A 22,033-nucleotide genomic window follows, 5' to 3' on the forward strand; every position below is an offset into this window, starting at 1 on the left:
TTACCTTCCCGCCGGAGCGGTACCTATTTATCTACTTGCACTTTGACGTGCTTTTGAACTGCTAGGTTGGCAGGAGCAGGGACTGAGCAACAGGAGCTCACCCCGTCGCAGGGATTCGAATTGCCGACCTTCTGATTGGCAAGTTGTAGGCTCTGTGGTTTAACCCACAGCGCCACCTGCGTCCCACACCAGGTGACCTGACAGAGAAGCAAAAGCCGGTTCTCTCTTCATCCTTGTAAGGCCACAAATGTCTAACAGAAGAAATATAGTAAACATGTTTGAGAGTTAGTAATGGGGGGCGGGGGGCAGGAGGACTAGATTTGCAAGGCTGCCCTACTTGGTAATCTTCTGAAAATATGTCTACTTCTGAATATATTGTGTCCTACAGATGAAAAATTAAAAGCGTCCTAGTCATTACAGTGAACTACATGGTCTAGCTGTAGATCCATCAGTAAGTAGCATTCTGGCTTACTTGGGGATCTGCCTGTCTGTTGTACGAGCTCAGCATTTTGAGTTTTGTCCAGAAGCAAAGCAATGAATGAATTTTCTTCAGAGCTCAATTTTGTTGTCAGAAAGCCAAACTGACTCAGAGGAATGGGTGGAGCTGCTTGTTCAGACAGGATTTTTACTTTTTGCCCTTTACCTCTGGAGCCAGAGGTCTGGCTCCCATCCAGCTGTATGAGGAGAAGATTATGGTCTTTCTCTAGGTAATTTGAAGGAGCAAAACCAAAGTGAAGTCAGGTGATCAAAAGCCGGCACTGAGTTTTTCCACAATGTTTCTCTTGATTTTGCTTATCTATTCCACTGTAACCACACGGTTTCCCCCCCTCTTTTTAAAGACTTCATGAGCAGTTTCTTGTATGCACAAAATTGCAGATCTGTTCATGTAGGATGAACTATCAGTGGCTCTCAACTCTGAGGTTTTGCGGACCTCTCAAAAATTGCCGGGAACCACTTAATAAACTTTATTTCTTCTACTGTGACAATATCATCAAAAACCAGCACAGCATTATGAAAATCACAGGTCGGGCTACTGGCATGGATCCCTTTAACTGGGAAAAATATATATCACGAAACTCAGAGGTCCTAGTCCATGGCCTTGATAGTCTCTTCAGTAAATATGGCCCTAGTCAAAACACCCTCAGTCTCCATTACAAGAAAAGAAATAAATCAAATGCAAGGCCAGCTACAGCATAGCTGTCAACTTTTCCCTTTTCTTGCGAGGAATCCTATTCGGAATAAGGGAATTTCCCTTTAAAAAAGGGAAACGTTGACAGCTATGAGCTACAGAAGTTCTTGACTGTACCACCTTATGAAGCCAACATGGGGGAGATGTTTCGTGAACATTTTTGGCCAGAGAATTCACCATCTGTCCTCAGTGATTCCATGTGCTCCTTGGGGAGAGTCTTGAAACTATTCATGGGGGTGAGGGGTGGAGGTGCTGAAGCAAATGGATCAACAGTCCTTTGCTTCAAGCCAATTATGCATAGTTTGCTAAGGATATGTATGCAGATCCTGGACCCTAAGTTTGGATGCCATGGATTGAACTTGAGGCCTTCTGCATTTAAAGCAAGTTCTTCACTGAGCTATGGCCTCTCCCCATCTGAACGGCTACTGAAAGAATTGCAGTGAGGGCTGATGCCATCCCCTTGCGTCGTTTTTCTTTGCTCAGAGAGCCCTTTTATACATGCTTTGCTGTAGTTAATCAGTCCTAACAGTGCAAATGGGAGCTGGACCAGGGCAAAAGTCTCCCCATGCTATGTTGGTGGGAAATGAAACTGCTTGCAGTCTGGCAATGGGATGCCCTATAGTGTAACATTTGTACTTCTCTCAATTTTGCAATGCAGTTCTCCAACCCCCAAATGTGCACAAAAATGCATACATTAAGAGAAAATGTGCATAGGCTTCCAGTCCCACCTGCCTTAATGGAGGCATCCCCCACGACGGTGGAGGATTGTTGGCGAACAAAAAACAAGGATGGTAGAGGGTAAATCATCCTTACAAATTCCCTCCAGGGAATGGGCTTTGCTCGCAGTTCGTCTTGGTACCTGGCTCTCACTCCGGCATGGAATGTGGAAGGCAGGGAGGCGCTGAGTACAAAAGCACTTCACCTGGTGAAAACCCTCCTACGTCGCCATTAAGTAGAGGTTATCCGTTTAGTTGGATTTATAGTTGATTTTAAAGTACCAGCGTGTTATGGAAAAGGGTTGCAACAACATACTGCGGAACATATCAGCTACAGGGATCAAGGGTTTGAACTGAGATAAGATTTTCTTTAGTGTGGGAATCGTTTGGGGAGAGGGAAACCCATGGTTTGTTTATTCTAAGCTTCTTTTATATATTTATGATTTGGCAATCCTCTTCAGAATACAAGATAAAAATAGATTTACAAGTGAGGAAGGGATGTTGGAGTAATATTGATATTAACAAGCAAAAATGGAAGCTGCATGTGATCTGAAATGAAGAAAGGGGGGGGGGGACTCAAGTATGACTGTGTTGGAAAGACAGTAATTCCCCTCACCTCTGTTTAAAAACAACAGACAAGGAAAAACAGACTGAGATTTGTTTGTGCTATTGTGTTTGTGAGATTTGTTTGACGGATTGTAATCTAAGATAAAGTTTAATTGGGCCATAAATCTCTTGCTGGAAGGAAAAGAATTTGGGGGGTGTGATAAGAACGCTTCAGAGATTCTGGGAGTTGGAAAAGGGGTATTAAATCTTCAGTGCTGAGAAAACTGCCCACCTTTTCCTAGGCTGAGATGAAAATGGCGAAGATCTGTGACATGTTTTACTAGTGAGACAGAATGGTTTCTAGTAGACTGTCGCCTGTTCCGAGACATAGAAACAAGGACTGAGAGATAAGACTTCTGAGAAACTTTGAGATTCAGTTCCGCCCCAAATCATGATGGGAGAAAACAACAACTGGGAAGTGAAAGAAACACCATATATGGACAGAAGGAATCTCCAGTTTTCACATGCAGAACAGAATAAAGATAATAGTTCCACACCTGAAGCATTATAAATTTATATATTATAACATCACAAATGGAAATCATTAATTATGTAGCTGTTGACTAAGGGATGATTATTATAACTGAAATGTAACTGGTATTAATTAAGATTATGCAACACAGTGATATAAGATCAGAAATGCGCCTGTTCCACCATGCAGGGAGCCATTTTAACTGAAATGTATTATTAGGAAGTTGAATGGCATTCTGATAATTGTATAATTTGGGAATTAACTGTTACTGTTATAATTTAGCTATTATTGGGGGTATATTGGAAAACATTTTTTTTTAATTTACAAAAAAAGGTGTGCATAAAAATGTATATCTTAATGACAGTAACACAAAAATGAATGCTATTGTGGGGAATTGCTTGCGAAATTATGTATGCTAGACAAAATTGCTTCCAAAAATTGGTATATTAGAAGAAATGCACAATAAATGCTGACAATTTTTGTGCAGACTTAATATATATATATATATATATATCTGCAAACTGAACTCAAGTCTGGAAAAAAGAGAAGTGGTGAAAAAAGGATATTGACCGATTCATCTCTACTTCCAAATGGTGACTTAGGTAGTGAGAAAAGCTCATGAAAATTCAACACAGAATTAATGTGTGAGTGAAATATAAGTAGGTTTACTCAGTTCTGATAAGCCATAGTCGCCAGGTTTGCTGCTGATATACATTTGTGGAAATGCTGCTTTAGACAAAGAAAGCTGGGAATCAAGCAGAGGATTTAGCCTTCAGTTGTAATTGTGAAACCACTTATTCTACAGAAGTCCCTTTGAAGTTAATGGGCTCTCCTGCAGACGGTGGCTGGAGGCTTGCAGACAGATTCTGGAGGCTTGCAGCAGCTCATCTGCCTGCAGTGCTGGCATAATGCCTCTCCACTCTCTGTGCTACCCCACGGTTGGTGATGTTGATCTGACACATCAGGTAACAGGCTTGATATTAAGCAGGGGTGGTTTTTTTGTTTTTTGTTTTGCTGATGCTGCAAGTTTTCATCTTATTTGTTCCTTTCTCCAGTTTGAAGAACCTGAGTCAGATTATATCACAGACAAGCAAAACATAACAATGTGCAGATGACGGTCAAAATGAGCATATTCTGCACAATCTAACACGATCACAGCACCATTAAAAAAGAGAGATTAGCCAGCTCCATATGCTTTTCTCGATCAAGTTGTTTTCTCCATTCTCCAAAGGGATTCCAACAAAGCCTCTCTAGGAAGCAAACTCCATAATCAGGGTTCTACCACCAAGAAGACCTAGCTCTGTGTGTCACCGTCAGTCTAGTGCAGGCACCCCCAAACTCGGCCCTCCAGATGTTTTGGGACTACAATTCCCACCATCCCTGACCACTGGTCCTGTTAGCTAGGGATGATGGGAGTTGCAGTCCCCAAACATCTGGAGGGCCGAGTTTGGGGATGCCTGGTCTAGTGCATGGCTAAGTAACCTTTGGCCTTTCTGATGTTGCTGGACTATAGCTCTCACAATTCCCGATCATAAGCTATGTTGCTGGGCCACAAGTTCCCCAGCTTTTGTCTAGCTTTTCACACAGAAGACCTAAAAGGGTGGTTTGGTTCCTATGTGGTGTTCCCACAAGAAACCAATTTCAGGCCCAAGATAAAACGTTTCGAGAAGGTGTGGGCATGTAGCCCTTGGCGTAATTTCCAAAGCTGACTGCGACGGATCAGTCTAGACAACTCTGGCAAGAACAGTCTCTTTCTCCTTTCGTAGGAAGCAAGAGGGAGAAAGAAGGAGGTGGTGGGAAGCAGTGCTATTTTTCTAGAAAAAGAGGTGCCACAACTCACCCTTTTTCTCTGATAATGGAAATGGCTCCCACCTGAAAGGTGCCAGAACTCAGTTCCGGCGAGTTCCAACTGGAAAAAGCCCTGTTTAGGAAGACAGTGCAAATGGGCATGAGGTCTGCTTTTGGCACTGGTCTTGCCCACAGCTGGCTTGGGTTCTTCCCCTTGTTGGGCCCACCCCACTGGCAGATTACCTCTGAAGGAATACATGATTTGACAGTAAAAAGTATTGCCCACCCCTCTTTTGGAGGCCTACCAAAAGTAAGCAAAACTTAACAATGAGGCTGGTAGCAGTTATGCTTGGTCTCTAGGTTATTCACTCCTTCAAAATCATCATCTGTGAACTTTCCCTCCTGTCTAGGCATTAGAACTTTGACCCTCAACAGGCAAATTAACTACAAACCCCATAATTTGGGCTCTCCTCCAAACCTGTACCAAAGTTTTGCTGTTATTTTACAGTGTTTTGCAGAGAAACCTCCACATTCTGTAGCGCTCCACAAACTGATTAATTGATACATCAAACACAAGGTTCGTGCTTAACTACAAGCCCCCAAATTTGGGATCCTCTGCAAACAGCGCTACCACCATCAACCATTCTCAGCTGCAAGTAGGGCTTCCCTTCAGACTGGAATCAGCTTTGCCTATAGTCCCTGAGGGGACATAGATCAGAGCCCCCCAGTAACATCCTCTCACCAAACCTTTGAAACAACCTATTTTCCCCTGGCTGTCAACAAATGTTAAATATTCTGTTATGTCAGAGTGAGGAAATGTACTGGGGATCTTACATATGCAGGGATGTCTTGGATAATAAATCACTTTTGAGTCTATATGACTGATGACCCATGAAATCTCCACAGGCCTTCTAGTTTTAACAGTCACAAACACTAATCTTGGCTGTCGGAGGAAAGTAGTGTATTCTATTGAGCCCTAGTAAACTTTCCACTCGAAAGCATGGTAGTTACCAAATGGTTATTGAAAAGAGCTTGCTGAGAAGCAATAGTGATTCCTTGGCTCTCTTTCTGACATGGGGCTGGGCCCCCTTGTGGTGCTATTTCTCCTAATACACAAATAAACACCAGGACCGTTCATGTCCCATATTTATTTTAATGCCTTGTCTGCTTACTAGTGTACAGACGTCACACAGTGCTGTGCCACAATGTTGAAGTTCTTTGGAGCTATGTCTAGATTGTCTTGCACGCCAGCTTTTTGTACTGACTCTTATTGTATGTATGCATAATGATGGATACATCAACTTGGGGTTAAAAGATTCTGAACATGTGCAGAGTGTTTTCCTCCAAGCATTGAAAAAGAGCAAAGCCTGCAGGCCCTAGGCAGTCCTGAGCCATGGCTTTTCTTCTTTTAGAACCAAAGCATTCTTAGCCATCTTGTTGGCCTCATCCATTGGGCTCGCCTTACATCCTTAGCTGCAGGGGTATTCAGTTATCAAGGAAGCAAAAGGAGAGACAAGAGTTAATGCAAAGTAAGAATTGCAGCACCGGCCCATGTGAGTCACAACTCAACAGATTTTATAAAACCGCTAAGGAGATTAACTCAATAACCAGTTTACCTGTCAGCATCAAGTCCCCCCCCCCCAAGACCCCTAACACATCTTCAAAAAACTGCTGCCTGACAGACTGATGCTTTCCAGAGTCAGGTGGTGTCTGGCTTGAGGAATTCACTGTGTTTCCCCCCTTCTCTCTCGGTGTTAAGCATTTTCATAGGTGAGGTTTAAGCCATTTATCACTTATCACATTCCTATGCCTTCCTTAAGGAGTTCAGAATGGGATCCATTTTATTCTATTGCCATTTTGCCCTCGCAACATCCTGGGAGGCAGGCTGAAAAAGAGTTAATGACCCCCAGATCAGGCAGTGAGCTTCACAGCTGAATGGAAATTTGAACCCAGGGCTCTCGTTCAAGCCCAATACTTTATTCACTATACCGAACCTGCTCTTCTTATCCATCTTGCATGGTTGTCAGATGCACATTAAATGTGTATATTTACCACTTGTATATTGCATTGGTGTTTGGATAGCTCAGTCGGTAGAGCTTGAGACTCTTAATCTTAGGGTCGTGGGTTCAAGCCCCACATTGGGCAAAAGATTTCTGCATTGCAGGGGGTAGAACTACAGTAGATCACTCTTGTGGTCCCTTCCACCTCTATGATTCTAACTGATGGGAACGGTTGGTGGAGCTTCTGCTTCGCTTGCAGAAGGTCCCAGGTTCAATCTTTGGCATTCTAGGTATGGATTTGAGAGACCCCTGTTTGCAACCCTGGAGACCCACTGATAATCAGCATAGTCAGGTCAACAGTCTGATTCAGCATAAGACATCTTCCTACCTTCTTCCACTGTTCCTCTAGGCTGCGTCTCATGTCTGCGTCATGCTCTGACTTAAGGTGGATCATGCTAACATTACCACTGCCATTTTCTTTTTGCTCTTGCTGTGAAGGGTTTTAAAAAAGGAAGGAAGGATCTAAAGGGGAAGAGAGATTGGATACATTAAATACCTAAAAGTAGCTTCTGTGTAATAGTTGAAGCTTAAAGGTGAGTCCTGGCTCTAAGAAGGTTGCATATTAAAGCAAAGAACTAGTATTAGAGGCATACTGGACTGGAGGTAGTACATAATCATCATGGCTAATAGACACTTTTAAAACCATCTAGGTTGATGGGCATCACTACATGTTTTGGCAGAAAATCCTATAGTTTAACTTTGCACTGGGCGAAGTAGTGATTCCTTTTGTCTGCCTTGCATCTTCATTGGATGACTCCAGGCTTTAGCATTATGAGAAAGCCAATTTTGCCGATTTTGGTTTCCCCCCTTAAGATTTCTTTATACTACTACTATTCCCCGTAAGCACTATGATCATAGTGTTGTTGTGAGAAGGCTGAAATGGGCACAAGGAGAAACCACTGCTTGGGACTCCTTGAAGACAGACATGCTTCATTTCTTGATGCTGAAATGCACAACACAGTGTGTGGCTTAACTAACTTTCTTGCGTTATCTGCTCTGCACATAGAACATTTTCCTGCTTTCCAGTTGCGGCACAGATTGTGTTGATCTGTGGTGTTACGTTTATCATGTGTAGATGGTATTGATTGGTGCTGGGGAACTTGCAAGTACATACAATTGTTGGATGGGGTAGATAAAGAAAAATGTATGTGTAGGGGGGTGGTTTAGCTGTTGTGTAAGACTTATTTTATTTCTATTGTGCACATAAAAAGCAGTTCTTCCTAACAGACTGTGCACTACACCCAGGAAAGACTGTTGACACTCATAGTTTGGAGTAAGTCCTGCCAGTTAGAGTCAGGTTCTTTTCATCACTGAAACATGGCCTGAATGTGCATATATACAAACAACTAAGCATATACAGATTTTATGCAAATTAGAACAATGTGCCAGCTTGCCAGGTCTTTTTATGTACCTAGCAGCTGCCCAGACACTGACACTTACTTCTGAGTAAACATGCCTAGGATTGCACAGTAAATCTCCTGCGCCAGTGACCCAAGTTCTTTTTCATTGGTTCCTTCCTATAAACGCAGCTATGATGCCCTGACTTTAAAAGAAACCACAAAGCCTAATCATCATGTTATCTCCAGACTTAGTCTGCTCTTGGAACCCTTCCCTCTTGCCCCCTTTTTATTCTCCTCTTGTAATAGCTTCCACATGCTCATGCAAAAGCGTGGCACATTTTTAAAATCCTTGGCATAGAAATCAATTAAGCAAAGCGGCCGGGACTTCACAGCAGCGCTGCAGCAGGAGAAGCGATTTAGAAACGCGGCGATCTTACTTTGCAAATTGTGACCCGATCTTGAGCTCAAGCCCACCAAGGAGAGGAATGAACCAAAACACAAAGTAACACTTCGTGTGGAATGGAGATGATCATGGGGTTCTCTTTTGAGGAGAGCCCATGTCGAAAAGGAAGGTGTACGTCATCTTCAAAAATGGCAAATAATCATGTTCGTCTGTTTCTGTTGTTGTCCAGGAGGCAGATCCAAAAGCAACAGTAGAGCCAATGAAAATGTCACAAAATAGTGAGCAAGCTTTTGAGTTACCTGTGGATGGATGCTACCCAAGTGAATGAATGGTGAGATGAGAGAGAGAGAGAGAAAAGAAATGTTCCTGGGCCTTATGAAGATAGCCCTGGGCCACACCAACACCATATATTTAAAAGACACCTACACCACTTTAAAAGCCATGGCATTCCCCCCCCCCCCCCAAATCCTGGGATGCTTGGATTTGTAGCTCTGTGGGGGGCGGCGGTCCTACTCTCAGCACCATCAACAAACTACTGTTCCCAGAATTCTTTGGGTGAAGCCATGACTGTTCAAGTGGTGTGGATGTGACCTGCCTACGTTTGGTGAGATAGCCTGGTGCATAAGAGTACAAACTAAACCTGTGATCCCATGCATACCTCCAAGACAGCAGAGGTAATATTCAGCTAAATCAGAGTGCATGGAAATGAATGAACATAAGTTAGGCCCGTTGACTTCATTAGATCTAATCAGAGTAAAACTTAGCTGAATGCCACCTTAAGTCCCTGTACCAAGAGGGACTCTTCTGCTGATCTTAACACTGGAGAGGGTCTCCTCCAAACCTGAAGCTGAACTACCACCAGCTTCTTAAGCACCATTCCCCCCAAATGTATATTTGCCACTGACTGATAGTTATTTAACACTTCTGGGTTCTGGGATGCCCTCCTAAGGAGTGGGAGCACCATCACTTCCTTCAAGTGGATGGTACCTTCCCCTTCTCCAGTGAAGCATCATTCCCTGGACCCACCCAGGCGAGCTTTTTTCCTTCTTCCTCCATTCCTCCAGCTTTGCCTGATGAAGAGTTCTGGATAACTTGAAAACTTGCTCATGCTTTTGTGACATTTTACTTGGCCTAATTAAGTTTTTTTTTTTTTTTTTTAAAGGATTACTTTTTATTATTTATTTATTTCTCCAGGTATAAATCAGACACGGGTGGCACTGTGGGTTAAACCATAGAGCCTAGGGCTTAGAATCATAGAATCATAGAGTTGGAAGAGACCACAAGGGCTATCGAGTCCAACCCCCTGCCAAGCAGGAAACACCATCAGAGCACTCCTGACATATGGTTGTCAAGCCTCTGCTTAAAGACCTCCATAGAAAAAGGTCGGCGGTTCGAATCCCCGCGACAGGGTGAGCTCCCGTTGCTCGGTCCCTGCTCCTGCCAACCTAGCAGTTCGAAAGCACGAAGTACAAGGAGATAAATACCCTCTGGAAGGAGGGTAAATGGCATTTCACCAGAAGCGGCTTAGTCATGCTGGCCACATGACCCGGAAGCTGTACGCTGGCTCCCTCGGCCAGTAAAGCGAGATGAGCACCGCAACCCTAGAGTTGGCCGCGACTGGACCTAATGGTCAGGGGTTCCTTTACCTTTACCAGCTATAAATACAAAATCATAAGATCTTGATAAATATTAACAATGCATGTGAATTATTGTTCTACTTAATAAATACATTTTAAGCCATAGCTAGAACATAAAGAGTATGACTTTTATAATAAAAAAATATTGAATTTTATAAATTATTCATTTAGTTAAAAATACGTATAGACTGCCCCTCATACAAATTCCCAGTCTGGTGTACAACAAGATTTACAAAAGAGATAAAATACTATTAAAAACAGTACAGGATGATCATAAAAATGACATACGGTTCTCCAGCCGTAACTAGATTTTTTCCAGACATAACTTTCAACATGTGCTATATAATAGTGAAACCGCTATAGAATAGAAAAGCGAACTCTGTTATAACTATGAACAAAGCTTTTTGATCCGACGTGTATTCCTGCTATGTCTCTCCCAATAACGAATATGGGATTAATGAGTCCTGCACTTCGTTATTTATTGGAACAACAAAGTGGCCTAATAAAGGTATTTCTAAGTTTGTAGATTTTTGTCCTGCAGACCAGCATTGCTACATTTGCTTTTTGCATAAACCAAAACATAACATGCTCTTTGGATATTGTAGAGCAGCCTTCATCAACCAGATGTTTTGCACTACAATACCGATCAGTCCCAGGTTGAACGTTGTCGTCCACAACATCTGGAGAGCACCAGTCTGGTGACAGCTGTTGCAGAGAGAGCAGCCACATTTCTTTACCTTAACTGAAGCCAAGAGAGGCAACTCTGAAGAGCATGCCTTGAAGACTGGGATCAACCTTCAGCACCATTCCTTGTGTCTGCATCTTAAGAGGCAGGTGTTCCCTTCCTGTCGCCTGAAAGCTGCAGCCTGGCCCCCAACAAACAGTGCTGTTGTAGAGTTTAAGGGCACATCTACACCACAGATTGAATGTGGTATGAAAGATGTTCCATTTCCTCAAGAAACCCCAGGGGAAATATAGTCCGGGGCAGGTGGGCAGAGAAGTGATCTCTGTCAGAGAATCTCAACATCCTCACCAAACTACCAAAGAATTCTTTGCGGAAAGCCAGGGTTGTGAAACTGGTATAAAATGGATGCAAATGTGTAGGACATGTGCAACTGCAGATTTGAACCAGGTGAAAACTGGTTGATTTCCACGGATTCTCTCAAAATACTCTGGAGGCTGTTTGTTCTGGATGCGGACAGTTGTTTGTTAAGAGATCTCACCTGCCTCGCAGAACGATTCCTGGGATGAGAACAATTGGAAGGATAGCAACAGGAAGATTTAAAGAAGGAACTATTGGAAACTCAAGGCAGTAGAAACATAAGATGATTGGACCCCACTGAACTTCAAGCATGGGAAGCCCCAACACAAATTTATAATTTGGCAAAATATTTGGACTATATGATATGTATTTGTATAATTTGGAATATTTAATGTGATCTGATTGGATTGTTAAAATGGAAAACTTAATAAAAAATATTTTTAAAAAAGAGAAAAATTCCAATGTAAAGTAGTTTTAAAATGGTAGCAGTAACTCCACAAGCATAAAGGCTCTTTTCCTGACTGGGTTCAAATTTGATTTCTGCTGGGTGGCTCTCTGCTGGGTGAAGGACCCCTGATCAGATGGCTCTTATGAGCTGGAGACACCGTTGCGAGATGCACCTTCGTGGAGAGCCTGCTTCCGCCATTCCAAGAGTGTGAAATACCTCTTTCATGAAACAAGCAAAGCTGATAGATTTCATTGTAGCTTTTAAGCAGCTAAATGCTAGTTAAAACCTGTAAACATGTCCACATGCCTTCCTCTAAGCAGCGAGGTTCTTAACGTGTGGCGCCTCCTGGATTAAGGAAGATCCTTCATGCAGCTACGCCGGGGAACCAGCCGGGACTTTAGCCCTAGATACAGTTATACTTATTGTCATATTTCTATATACCTAAGCTATTCTTTATGATGGAAAGGAGGTGGGTGCCGCAATCGGGGGTTGATCAAGGAGCTGGTGGAAACCTAGACATGATTAACATGCGGCGTATGCGTTTGTGACTTTGCCAAACCTTTACCAGGTGTAAGGCCAGTTTTGTGAATTTCTGTGCACATATGCAGTACTTGCATGCTGTAGAAATCAGTGATCAGTGTGAAAGTGTTGGTTTTTACCAGGGTTAGTGGGCCTCCAGATTATGTTGGACTCCTCCTCTCAGCAGATGCAGCCACCATAAACAATGGTCAGGGAGGATGGAAGCTGCAGTCCATCAACATCTGGAGGGCCAGATGTTTTCCCCATCCCTAGTTAAAACCAAGTCCTCTTAAATGCTACTTCTCCTGAGATGTTTTTGTGCTCATGTTTGGATGCCTGAGTAAAATGCTCACTTTTTCCTTTAAGAACCACACACACAATCCTCAAAGGGGAATTTTGACCCCTTCAGAAGGCATTCTTCATGGACTCAAAGCTCATCCTTTATGAACTTCATATGACACACATAACAAGAGCACCGCTGGATCAAGCCAAAGGCTCATCATAGTCCGGCATTCTCTTCTCTCAACGGCCAGCCAAATATCTATGGGAAGCCTGCAAGGGGGATCTGAGTGCGACAGCCCTTACTGCAATTGTAACTCCCAGCAACTCGTATTCAGAGGCGTCCTGGGTTTAGGACATAGACATTGTGCCTAGTAGCCACTGACCTTCTGTGAAAATCAGTCTAATCTACTTTTAAAGCCATCCGGATGAGTGGCCATCACTACTTCTTGTTGAGAGCAAATGCCATAGCTCAACTACGTATTATGAAGAAGTGCCTTTTTTTGTGTCTGTCCTGAATCTTTCAACGTTCAGCTTCACAGAACGTCCCTGAGTTCTTGTGTTCTATATCCATTTTCTCCACACCTCAGCTCAATCATATCCCTCCCTTACTCACCTTACATTGAGATCCCAGGGCTTGAACCTGCACCTTCTGCATGCCCAGATGTTCTACCACAGAGCTATGAATCTTCCTGTATAACTCGTAAGGATACCTAATGCGGTCAAGAACGACTGGAAGATTGGCTGCACTTTGCAAACTAAAATTGGTTTTTTAAAAAAACAATTATATTTGTACGATCTTTATCATGATTTTCTTGTAAAGAGATATTAAACCCCACAGGGGGTGATACAGACTGGGGTGTGCGTGTGTGTGTGTGTGTGAGAGAGAGAGAGATGTGTGTGTGTCTACTGTGTTTGTCTGTATACAGTACATGCAAATTATGTTATATACAAATACACATACATAGGCACACATGTAGAAATCCCATTGTTTAGATTTCTGTCACAAGCGATGAGAATATTTAATTTTCTTTTATCTCTGGGGTTTTCATTATCATTTAAATTTCATTTCACACTAATTGATCTGGGATTAGCAAAGCCATTATTCAGAAATCAGACTTAAGACGAGCCAGAATGTGATGAATAATTCATGACACCCAATTACATGTTACGAACCTGGTGTACTTTAAAAAAAAAACCAACTTGCTTCGAACTTCCAGTCTGTTGTGAAATGAAATGACGCGTAGGCACTTAAAAGTCAAGCAACAGCCCCACGCTCTCTTAGCGCAGCTGTGCTCTCTGGACCTTGCCACCTCCTTGCTTCAAACTCAAGTCTTAAACACGGGGGAGGGAGAACTGGCTTCCAGAATACCCAGAAACTACAGATCACCTTGTCCTCAAGAAAAAAAGTGAAGAGAAGCCCTGGGGAGAGAAAAAGAAAGGAAAAGAAAAGAGCAGAAGTAACTTGATGAGCCGGAGAATGCAGTTTAGCAGGGAAATGTGGCACCAGAGCATGCCGCCTGATAGCTAAGTTCTAATGCATAGTGAAAAGATGTGTGTGTTTGGCAGAGAAGCCGTGGCTGGGCTCGTATAGTATTTTTCTCCCATCCTGAGATACATTATCAGGAGGAAGATGAGTGATTGACTTGCCAAGGGATGCCTGCAGAAGGAAATATCCTGGTGCCCCTGTTGAGAAGCCTTCAGGAACATAGGAAGCTGTCCATGTGGTTCAGTATAATCCACAATGACCAGCAGCTGATTTCTGGGGTTTCAGGCAGCGCTCTCTCCCAGCCAAACCTGGGTGGACATGGGACCTTCTGCATGCAAATCAGATGCTCTGTTAGTGAATTACAGCCCCTCCTCCCTGATCAGAACAGCAGCCATCTTTTATTGCTTTAAAAAAGTGCCTCATATGAGTGCGCATGAAAATTGTCATGTGGGAACTGACCATGGGAGCTGCTTAAACACTACCTTTTCCCAGGGGGCAGGAGAGCTTGTGGGTGCACCCCAGTGACAGCAGGGAGCCCCAGGGTAGGGGTGTGTGCAGTCAGTTCGGGCGTGAGCTTAAGTTGAAGAGATAGAAGCAGAAGTGAAAGTCCTACTGCTACCTATAAATACACTGGTGAGTGGGACTGGTTGCCCGTCTTCCATTTCTGTATTTTGGATCTGCTAGTAGTAATTATTATAGTTCTCATATGTAGGTTGTTAAGTTCATGCTTCCTTTAAAAAAACAAAAACAAAACCATTATGTCCTATGGAATTGTTTTGTGCTGCTTTAAAACGTGGATTTTTGTTTTGGTATTTGTTTGTGATATTTTTAGGATGTTGTAAACCACTCAGAAGTTTCTTTGAAATATGGAGTGGTATACTAATAAATAAATAAATAAATAAATAAATTCTGCAGATGTGGAAGTTGTACCTGTAACATTTCAAGGGGCAGTTTTTTGCTTGGTTCTGCGAAAGGGCCACTGTGACCATGAGCTCCCTGCATTTGAATAGAAAACTGAAATACCAATACCAATACCAATAATAATACTAATACCACTGGCCTGTTGCATCAGTTCATAAACATTTAGTCCTAAGTGCTGACATGGATGTAACCTTTGCACTTTGGACTATGGCAGCAGGTACCTCTCTAACCTTTTATTTAATATAACAGCCTTATTTAATAAAGCAGCCTTGAACCCACCCAGTATTCCCTAGGAATGCTTAGAAACAAACAAACAAACAAAAATAATCAGTATTTTGAAATCAGTAGTAAAACCTAGGCAAAAACCTGCTACATAATCTCAGGAACCTCCATGCACAGTTTGGTTAAAATCAGTGCCATTCTGAAATGTTCAGTCCACCATCCTGATTCAAAATGGCATCTAGTTGTATCCAAACGTCGGCGAAAACCCGTTTCATTCACTCAGTAGCCATGCAAAATTTGGTTACGACATATTTTTAAAAATGCATAGCGAGCGAGCAACTTTTCAAAACATATCGTGCGTTATTATACATATATATCATTTAATAGACTTCTGGCTTGCTCTTCAGAGCAAAAAACAAAAACGCTCCACCTTTTTGAAAATACAGTTTTTAAAGGAAAGCAATGAAAAATTTCTAAACAGCAAGTTAGATAACAGCAGCAGATCACCCCTCCGTTAAAAGCACAGTGCGCCCAAATGAGCGCAGTGCAGACGGGAATAAGGAAATCTCCGCAGGCCTCGCCCCCCCCCCCCCCGTCTGCATTCTTGGTTTATTCCGCTCCCGCCGCCGAAGCGCCTCTGTGACTCGCGCCTGCCGCATCCTCCCGGCAGCCGCTAGGTGGCAGTCTTCGTCTTCCCTTGCCATTCCTCCCCGGGAATCTCCCGATCCCTTATCAGGGCAGCAGCTCACGAAGGCGATGCCTTGGCGCGAGCAACAAGCAGCATCTCCCTCCCTCCCCTTGAATGGGCTGCTGGCGAGCTCCCTTTTACCTGCGCGTGGAATGTCTTGCAATCCCTTCTCTCTCCTCGCCGAAATCCAAACTCTCCCTTCCTTCCACCCGCCTCCTCCCCCGCACGTCCCGTCCCCCGCATTTACACGAACACCCCCACTTTGCAATCCTACCCACTGGACAGTGGTCGCCCCCCTCCCCATTAGAGCGCAGCAGCGGCAGCAGCAGCCCCACCTTCTCCGTCCCGGGACCTTTCATCTGCGGGAAGTTTTATGACACTTGGTTGAATGTGCAAAGTTTTTAATTAGACTCGCCAGACAGCCCGAGGCAGCAGTAGCGCCACGAAGTCTTCATGCTTCCCCTCTGCTTCTCTCTCCCTTCCAGCACAACAAGCCGCTCTACTCCTTTGAAGACAATGCCGACTATGTCTACGATGTCATGTGGTCACCAGTGCATCCCGCGCTCTTTGCCTGCGTGGATGGGATGGGCCGCTTGGATCTCTGGAACCTGAATAATGACACAGAGGTGAGGAGGGAGAAGGATCGGGGCCTGGGAGCTGACATTTTCTGCTGGGTTGCCATTATTATTATTATTATTATTATTATTATTATTATTTCATCTTACCCCTTCTTTTCAAAGTGGAGGGAAGGAGAAGAGACCGCCTTCCTTAGAAACAGGCTTCCACCCCAAATTCCGTGCTTGCTAATTTCATCAGTTTCCAAGGGTCCTTTTCTGGGTACCACCAGTCCTGCCTGGTGGTGTTCCCCTCCTCCTTTGGCCAGAGACAAAGGGCAAGTCCACAGCACGTTTAATGCACATGACTTCCCCCCAAGAATCCTGGGAACTGCAATTTCAGGATGCTGGGAATTGTAGCATGCTGTGCAGGGCAACTGCAGCTCCCAGGCTTATTTGGGTGTGCTTTAAATCGGTGGGGTGTGGTTGCACCCTGGATCCTCCCACCCGCTGCACCTTCCAGCTTCCACCTCACAGGATCATTTGTCGGCTTCTTGATCCTCCCAGTAGGAGACAAAGTGCTGCCCTTCTTTGCTTGTTGGACTCTAACTTCCGTCAACCCCGACTAGCATGGCCAGTGCTCAGGCTAGCAACATCTGGCAGGCCGCAGGCATACCCTGTAAGCACCACTTCATCCTTCACTCATACTCTTTCTTGGCGGCAACTCTAGGGGAATATGATATCCACCAGAATGTTACTATGGGGAGGGGTGGGGGACCTCTCTGGTAGGATGAACATAGACATTGAGCAGGCATGGCCAAACTTGGCCCTCCAGATGTTTTGGGACTACAACTCCCATCATCCCTAGCTAACAGTGGTCAGGGATAATGGGAGTTGTAGTCCCAAAACATCTGGAGGGCCAAGTTTGGCCATGCCTGAGAAGGTGGTTGGAGGCAGTAATACTACAGAGATCTCAAGGAGGGAGAGTGTTTTTGTTCTACTTGAGGGCTTCCCGCAAGCACCTAGTCGGCCGCTGGGAGGACAGGATGCTAGACTAGATGGGCCAATGGCCTGATCCAGGCTCCTCTTATGCTCTTATGTTCAAGCAAGAGCCAAGCTTGTAACTTGCCTTGTGCAAAAACTATTGTTGTTGTTAATTTGTGATCCCTATTGTCTTGGTTCATCGCTGGCACCACCCTAACATTAAGCTAAGCCCTGTAAGGAAGGTGAGGGAGGCTGTGCCTTTGCCCAGGGGCTCTAAATCAAACGTGGCATCTTAGCACATTCATCCCAAAGCCTTCTGCCCCAGATTAAAGGCATGGCACAGATTCCTTCCTTCTCTTGTGCAGAGTTGATTCACGTTTTCAAAAAGAGTGGGTGTGTCGGGGCTGCTTTGTTCACCTGCACTTCTGCTCCCCCCCCCCCGTTTAATTATTTTTTCTTCTGCATGCCCCATGAGGAATTTAGAGCATCTCCCTCTCCCCCACCTCCTGTCCCAGTGGTGGCAGGTTTTGGAGGTTTCACATGCCTCTGAAACTCTGTACCACATGCTGCAGAGGAGTTGCACAAGTTGCGCTTTCTCACGTTGCCATGAAGGACAAAAAGGGAAGCCTAGCCACAGATCTGCACCTTACATTTAAAGCACATTCAGTGCACGTTTTAAGCACCTGACTTACCTCAAATAATCCTGGGAACTGTAGTTTGTCCAGGGCGCTTGGCTCTGGAAGAACTACAGTTCCCAGAATTATTCGAAATCTCATGCTTTCAACGAGTGTGGAATGTGCTTTAAATGTGTGGTGTGGAATAAATAATAATTAATAAATCTGTCCTGAGTTGCAGGTCCAGCCTACTTCCTGGCTTGCCAGAGTAGGCAAAGCAGCTCTTCATTATTTCTCCTTTTGTGAATGTCTTTTTTTCTCTAGGACTGCATATGCAGCATACATTTCAAACACTTCTGCCAGCTCAGCCAAGAGTACTGGGACCTGTAATTTGTGTGGGTGCTGGGAGTTGTAAACTACAGTTCTTAAGATGGGGGGGGGAGAGACATGTGCTGCTGTAAAATGTATGGTGTGTACAAGGCCTGAGGGGGGGGGCAGGTTACAGCTGTCCCTCAAGCCCTTGGAACCTGCAGGGAAGCAGATTTCGGTGAGAATTTAGGAGGAAATTGCTAAAGGCAAGTCCTGTTTGGCAGCGGAACAGACTGCCTCAAAGAGATGTTGGCTGGACAGCCACCTGCCGGTATGTAGTGCTGCAGCTGCCTCTTCCATATTTACCTGGGAGTAAGCCCCATTGAATTCCATGGGACTTAACTTCTGGTTAAACTTGCATAAGATTGGGCTTTAAGGCCGTTAAATCTTAGTACACTGACTTGAGATTAAGCTCTATTGAAATTAGCAGTACCTCCTTCTGCACAAACACCTATGCAAACATTTGGGGTATGTTGCTATAGTCCTAAGCACACATACAGCCTGATCTTATTGATCGTTTACTTGAAAATAGGTCCCCCTGAGTTCAATGGGACTTACTCCCAGATAAGTGTGGTGCTTCATTTAGAAGATAACTGACCCTGAAATTTGATGAATGTGTCTTAAGTCTGCAGCGTTACTGAGGAGGTACAGTAACAAGGGCTGGATCATCCTTCTTTGACTGGGGTGCTGTAGTGGCTAGAACCAGAAAGGTCTGGGTTCAAATCCTTGCCCAGAAGCCATGGGCCAGTCACACTTGCTGCCTTGCAGGACTGTTGGGAGAATAAAAGGACAGCCAGGGAAGAACAATATAGGCTGCCCTCAGATCCTTGGAGGAAAGATGAGATAAAACTGCATAAGTGAATAATAAACATCATTAAAATAGAAAATACCACTAGAGAAGTCCAGATTTTACAAAGTGACCCTTGCCTTATTTTCATACTAGTAAGTATATAATACAAACAAATTTGTGAAAGTAAGTACTGATAAAAGAAGATTATAAATTAAGAAGCAGCTGCATTAAACTCTTGGATGTATTTCTGAGTGATTTTATTAAGTCTTTCTTGCTGGGGTTTTTTTTTGGGGGGGGGGCGTTGTTGAGTGTTTTATCGTTTTTGAGTTTCCTAATTTGAATGGAGTTCGTAAAACACTTTCAGAGTGCACTAGGTTTCTTTGATACATTTATAATTTGCCTCCCCCAAACTGCTGTCTTGTAAGGGCCTGAACTACCAACTCATCAGAAGGAGAAAGAAAGGAGTTTGTAAGGTAGTAGAACGGACATAGAATAAACGTTTATTCAATGCTCCAGTATGTAAAACAACAGCATCAAAAGCTACCTGCAGAGTGCAATACCAGCACACAGGGAGCAGACAGTCCTTCTCCTTGATGCGCTAGCTTTTTAATTGAAGGGAATTGTCACAGATGGGGAACAACAACAACAATAATAATAAAACCAACCAGCATCCCCCAGACTGAAGTGATACAACCCATTCTGCTCCTTTTTGTCCTGATTGCATAGATCAGGTCTAAGTCAGTATTTTCCTAGCCTATCTGCCTGCAGATGCTAGGAGATGTGGAAGATATTTTGTCATTTTAAGGTGTGTCCATATTGCCTTTATTTTGAAGCTGACATTCTGCCCAGAATATTACAGAAAATATTTTTGAGATATTCTGGTCAATAGCACATATATCAGGTATGTCAATCATAATGTTGTTGGTCACAATGCAATTTTGTTTAATCAAATTGGTATGGTTTTTAATTATTGTTTGTTGGTTTTATTTGTATAATATTAGTATAATATCATTTTATAAACAGGGTTTCTTTGTGTGCTTTATTGTATTCTGCTGTGAAAATGTTCTTTTTAAACTGAGAAGTGGGCTATCAATTTACTAAATAAATAAATAAATTCTGTCTCTCTTTCCCCCTCCTGCCACCATTCATTCTTCCCTGCAGGATATATATTCTGCTCCTGGTCCAAACACACGCAATTGCAAAGCTTCACATGCAATTAAAGCCTTCAAACATAAGATTTCCATACCAGTATTGGGGAGAAATTTAAAAATAGGAACCATACAGAGAAAACTCTGTTGCCCTGTTTAGCATCAGTGAAACGTTGAAGTCAGAAAGCTTTGTGAGAAAATATATTCTGTACATGAAAATCAATATCTCTTACCATAGCTGCTGCTGCTTTTTTTTGTTCTCTTACAATTTTGTCTCATGCCATTTTTGTATGAATTCAAGCAGCCTGCAGTTTTGCCTAATTTCCAGTTGTGAAATAACTGCGCCTAATTCAGATTTTACAGAAATTGTCCCTTGAACTTTTCCTTTGTAATCTTTCCCCCCACCCCCGCCCTGCGAGAACGGTCTTGTGATTGAACGTTCTAAATGCCACCACTGAGAATGGAACAGCCCCCCCCCCGAAAAACCATTGCATCATGCAAGCTGCAAATATATTTTGTAGAATGCTGTCCAGCAAACGTGCAGTTCAAATCCTATCAGAATTATAAGATAACAATAAGGCAGTGCGGATGAAAGAAACGAGGCTTGTAAAGCGGTTTGTGAGCTTAAAACACTATAGAAACGAATAATCGTGATAATAAATTTTGAGTTTCCTAATTGCAGAAAAATAGCTACGTTAGTCTGCAAGAGCAGAAAATCCAGAAAGTGCTCTGGCGCCACAGAGGCTTCAGGCAGGAGCTTTTAAGGCGAGACAGAGCTTAATTCATCAGTTGTATGTAAAGGACTAAAGAAGGTAGTGGATTTATATACTCGTGGATCGGGGCTGTAGTCAAGAAACCAACCAAGTTACCAGGGCAAAAGTAGTAACTGCCAGTATTTTCTTCTACTTTTGTGCATGTGGTTAATTCCTTCTTTCGTATGGCCTTAATATACATTTCAGTGAGAAGAAAATGCACATTTCTACTGCTCCTTGCCGTAAATCACCTTAGACAGGTAAGGAGGGACGAATACTGAAAACTGGATTGTCAAGTGGAGACTCGAGGTCTTTTGAAGTGTTCTGAGCAGGAAGCTGCAGAGCCGCCTTAATTATAAAGCGAGCGGCTGAAGGAGGATGTATAGGGAGGGCTTTTCTCTCCAGCTTTTTCTTTTGGGGGAAGGAGCAAAGAGGAGCAGATCCCTACAGGTGTTACCATTAAGAGCCCTTACTATCAATGCCATAAGACTGTTAAGAGAAAAGTCCATTTTCTCAAAAAGCAGGCTGGAAAATACTTTATTTTTCCCTCCATCAAGGCTGTTGCAAATCTTCCCTGTTGTTATTGACATGGAAATTGCACTGTGATCAATGCTGTTAAAGCATGTGGGGCTGCGAGCAGGATTCACTTTGCTCTTATTTGTTTAATTTGGACCTTTAAATCTGTGCTAGGCAGATAAACTTTCCATTCCCCTTTCCTCTGGACATCAGCAGGAATAAATTCAGCACCAAGCCAGGAAAAAGCAATCAGAGACCTACCGTATCAGCCAAGAAGAAAACTCTTTAGCAACTGAAAGCGGTGGTTCTTTTGATCCTTTGCCTGGCAATTCAGAACTTTAATAAAGAATACTAATGGTGATGATTTTGTTTCTCCAGAAGTATCGAGCCACGCAGTCCAGCCCAAGTTAAGCCTTTTGATTTCAGTGGCACTGATAAGCATTTGCTTAAATCACTCCTGTTGAGAGCAAAGGAATAAGTGCTTTCA

General features: G+C 43.4%; 1 protein-coding gene across 7 annotated transcripts in view; it reads left to right on the forward strand.

The window, feature by feature from the left end:
• Positions 1-22,033, forward strand: part of DYNC1I1 (dynein cytoplasmic 1 intermediate chain 1) — a 253,297-nt gene that overhangs the window by 201,684 nt on the left and 29,580 nt on the right. For all 7 annotated transcript variants that reach the window (XM_080974760.1, XM_080974757.1, XM_080974758.1 and 4 more), the window contains one exon: positions 16,305-16,445. In XM_080974760.1, the coding sequence (XP_080830886.1) occupies positions 16,305-16,445 (141 nt within the window). The remainder of the gene's footprint in view (positions 1-16,304; positions 16,446-22,033) is intronic.

Source organism: Podarcis pityusensis (genome assembly GCF_964106645.2).
Source record: "Podarcis pityusensis genome assembly, chromosome: 12".
Classification (NCBI taxonomy): Eukaryota; Metazoa; Chordata; class Lepidosauria; order Squamata; family Lacertidae; genus Podarcis; species Podarcis pityusensis.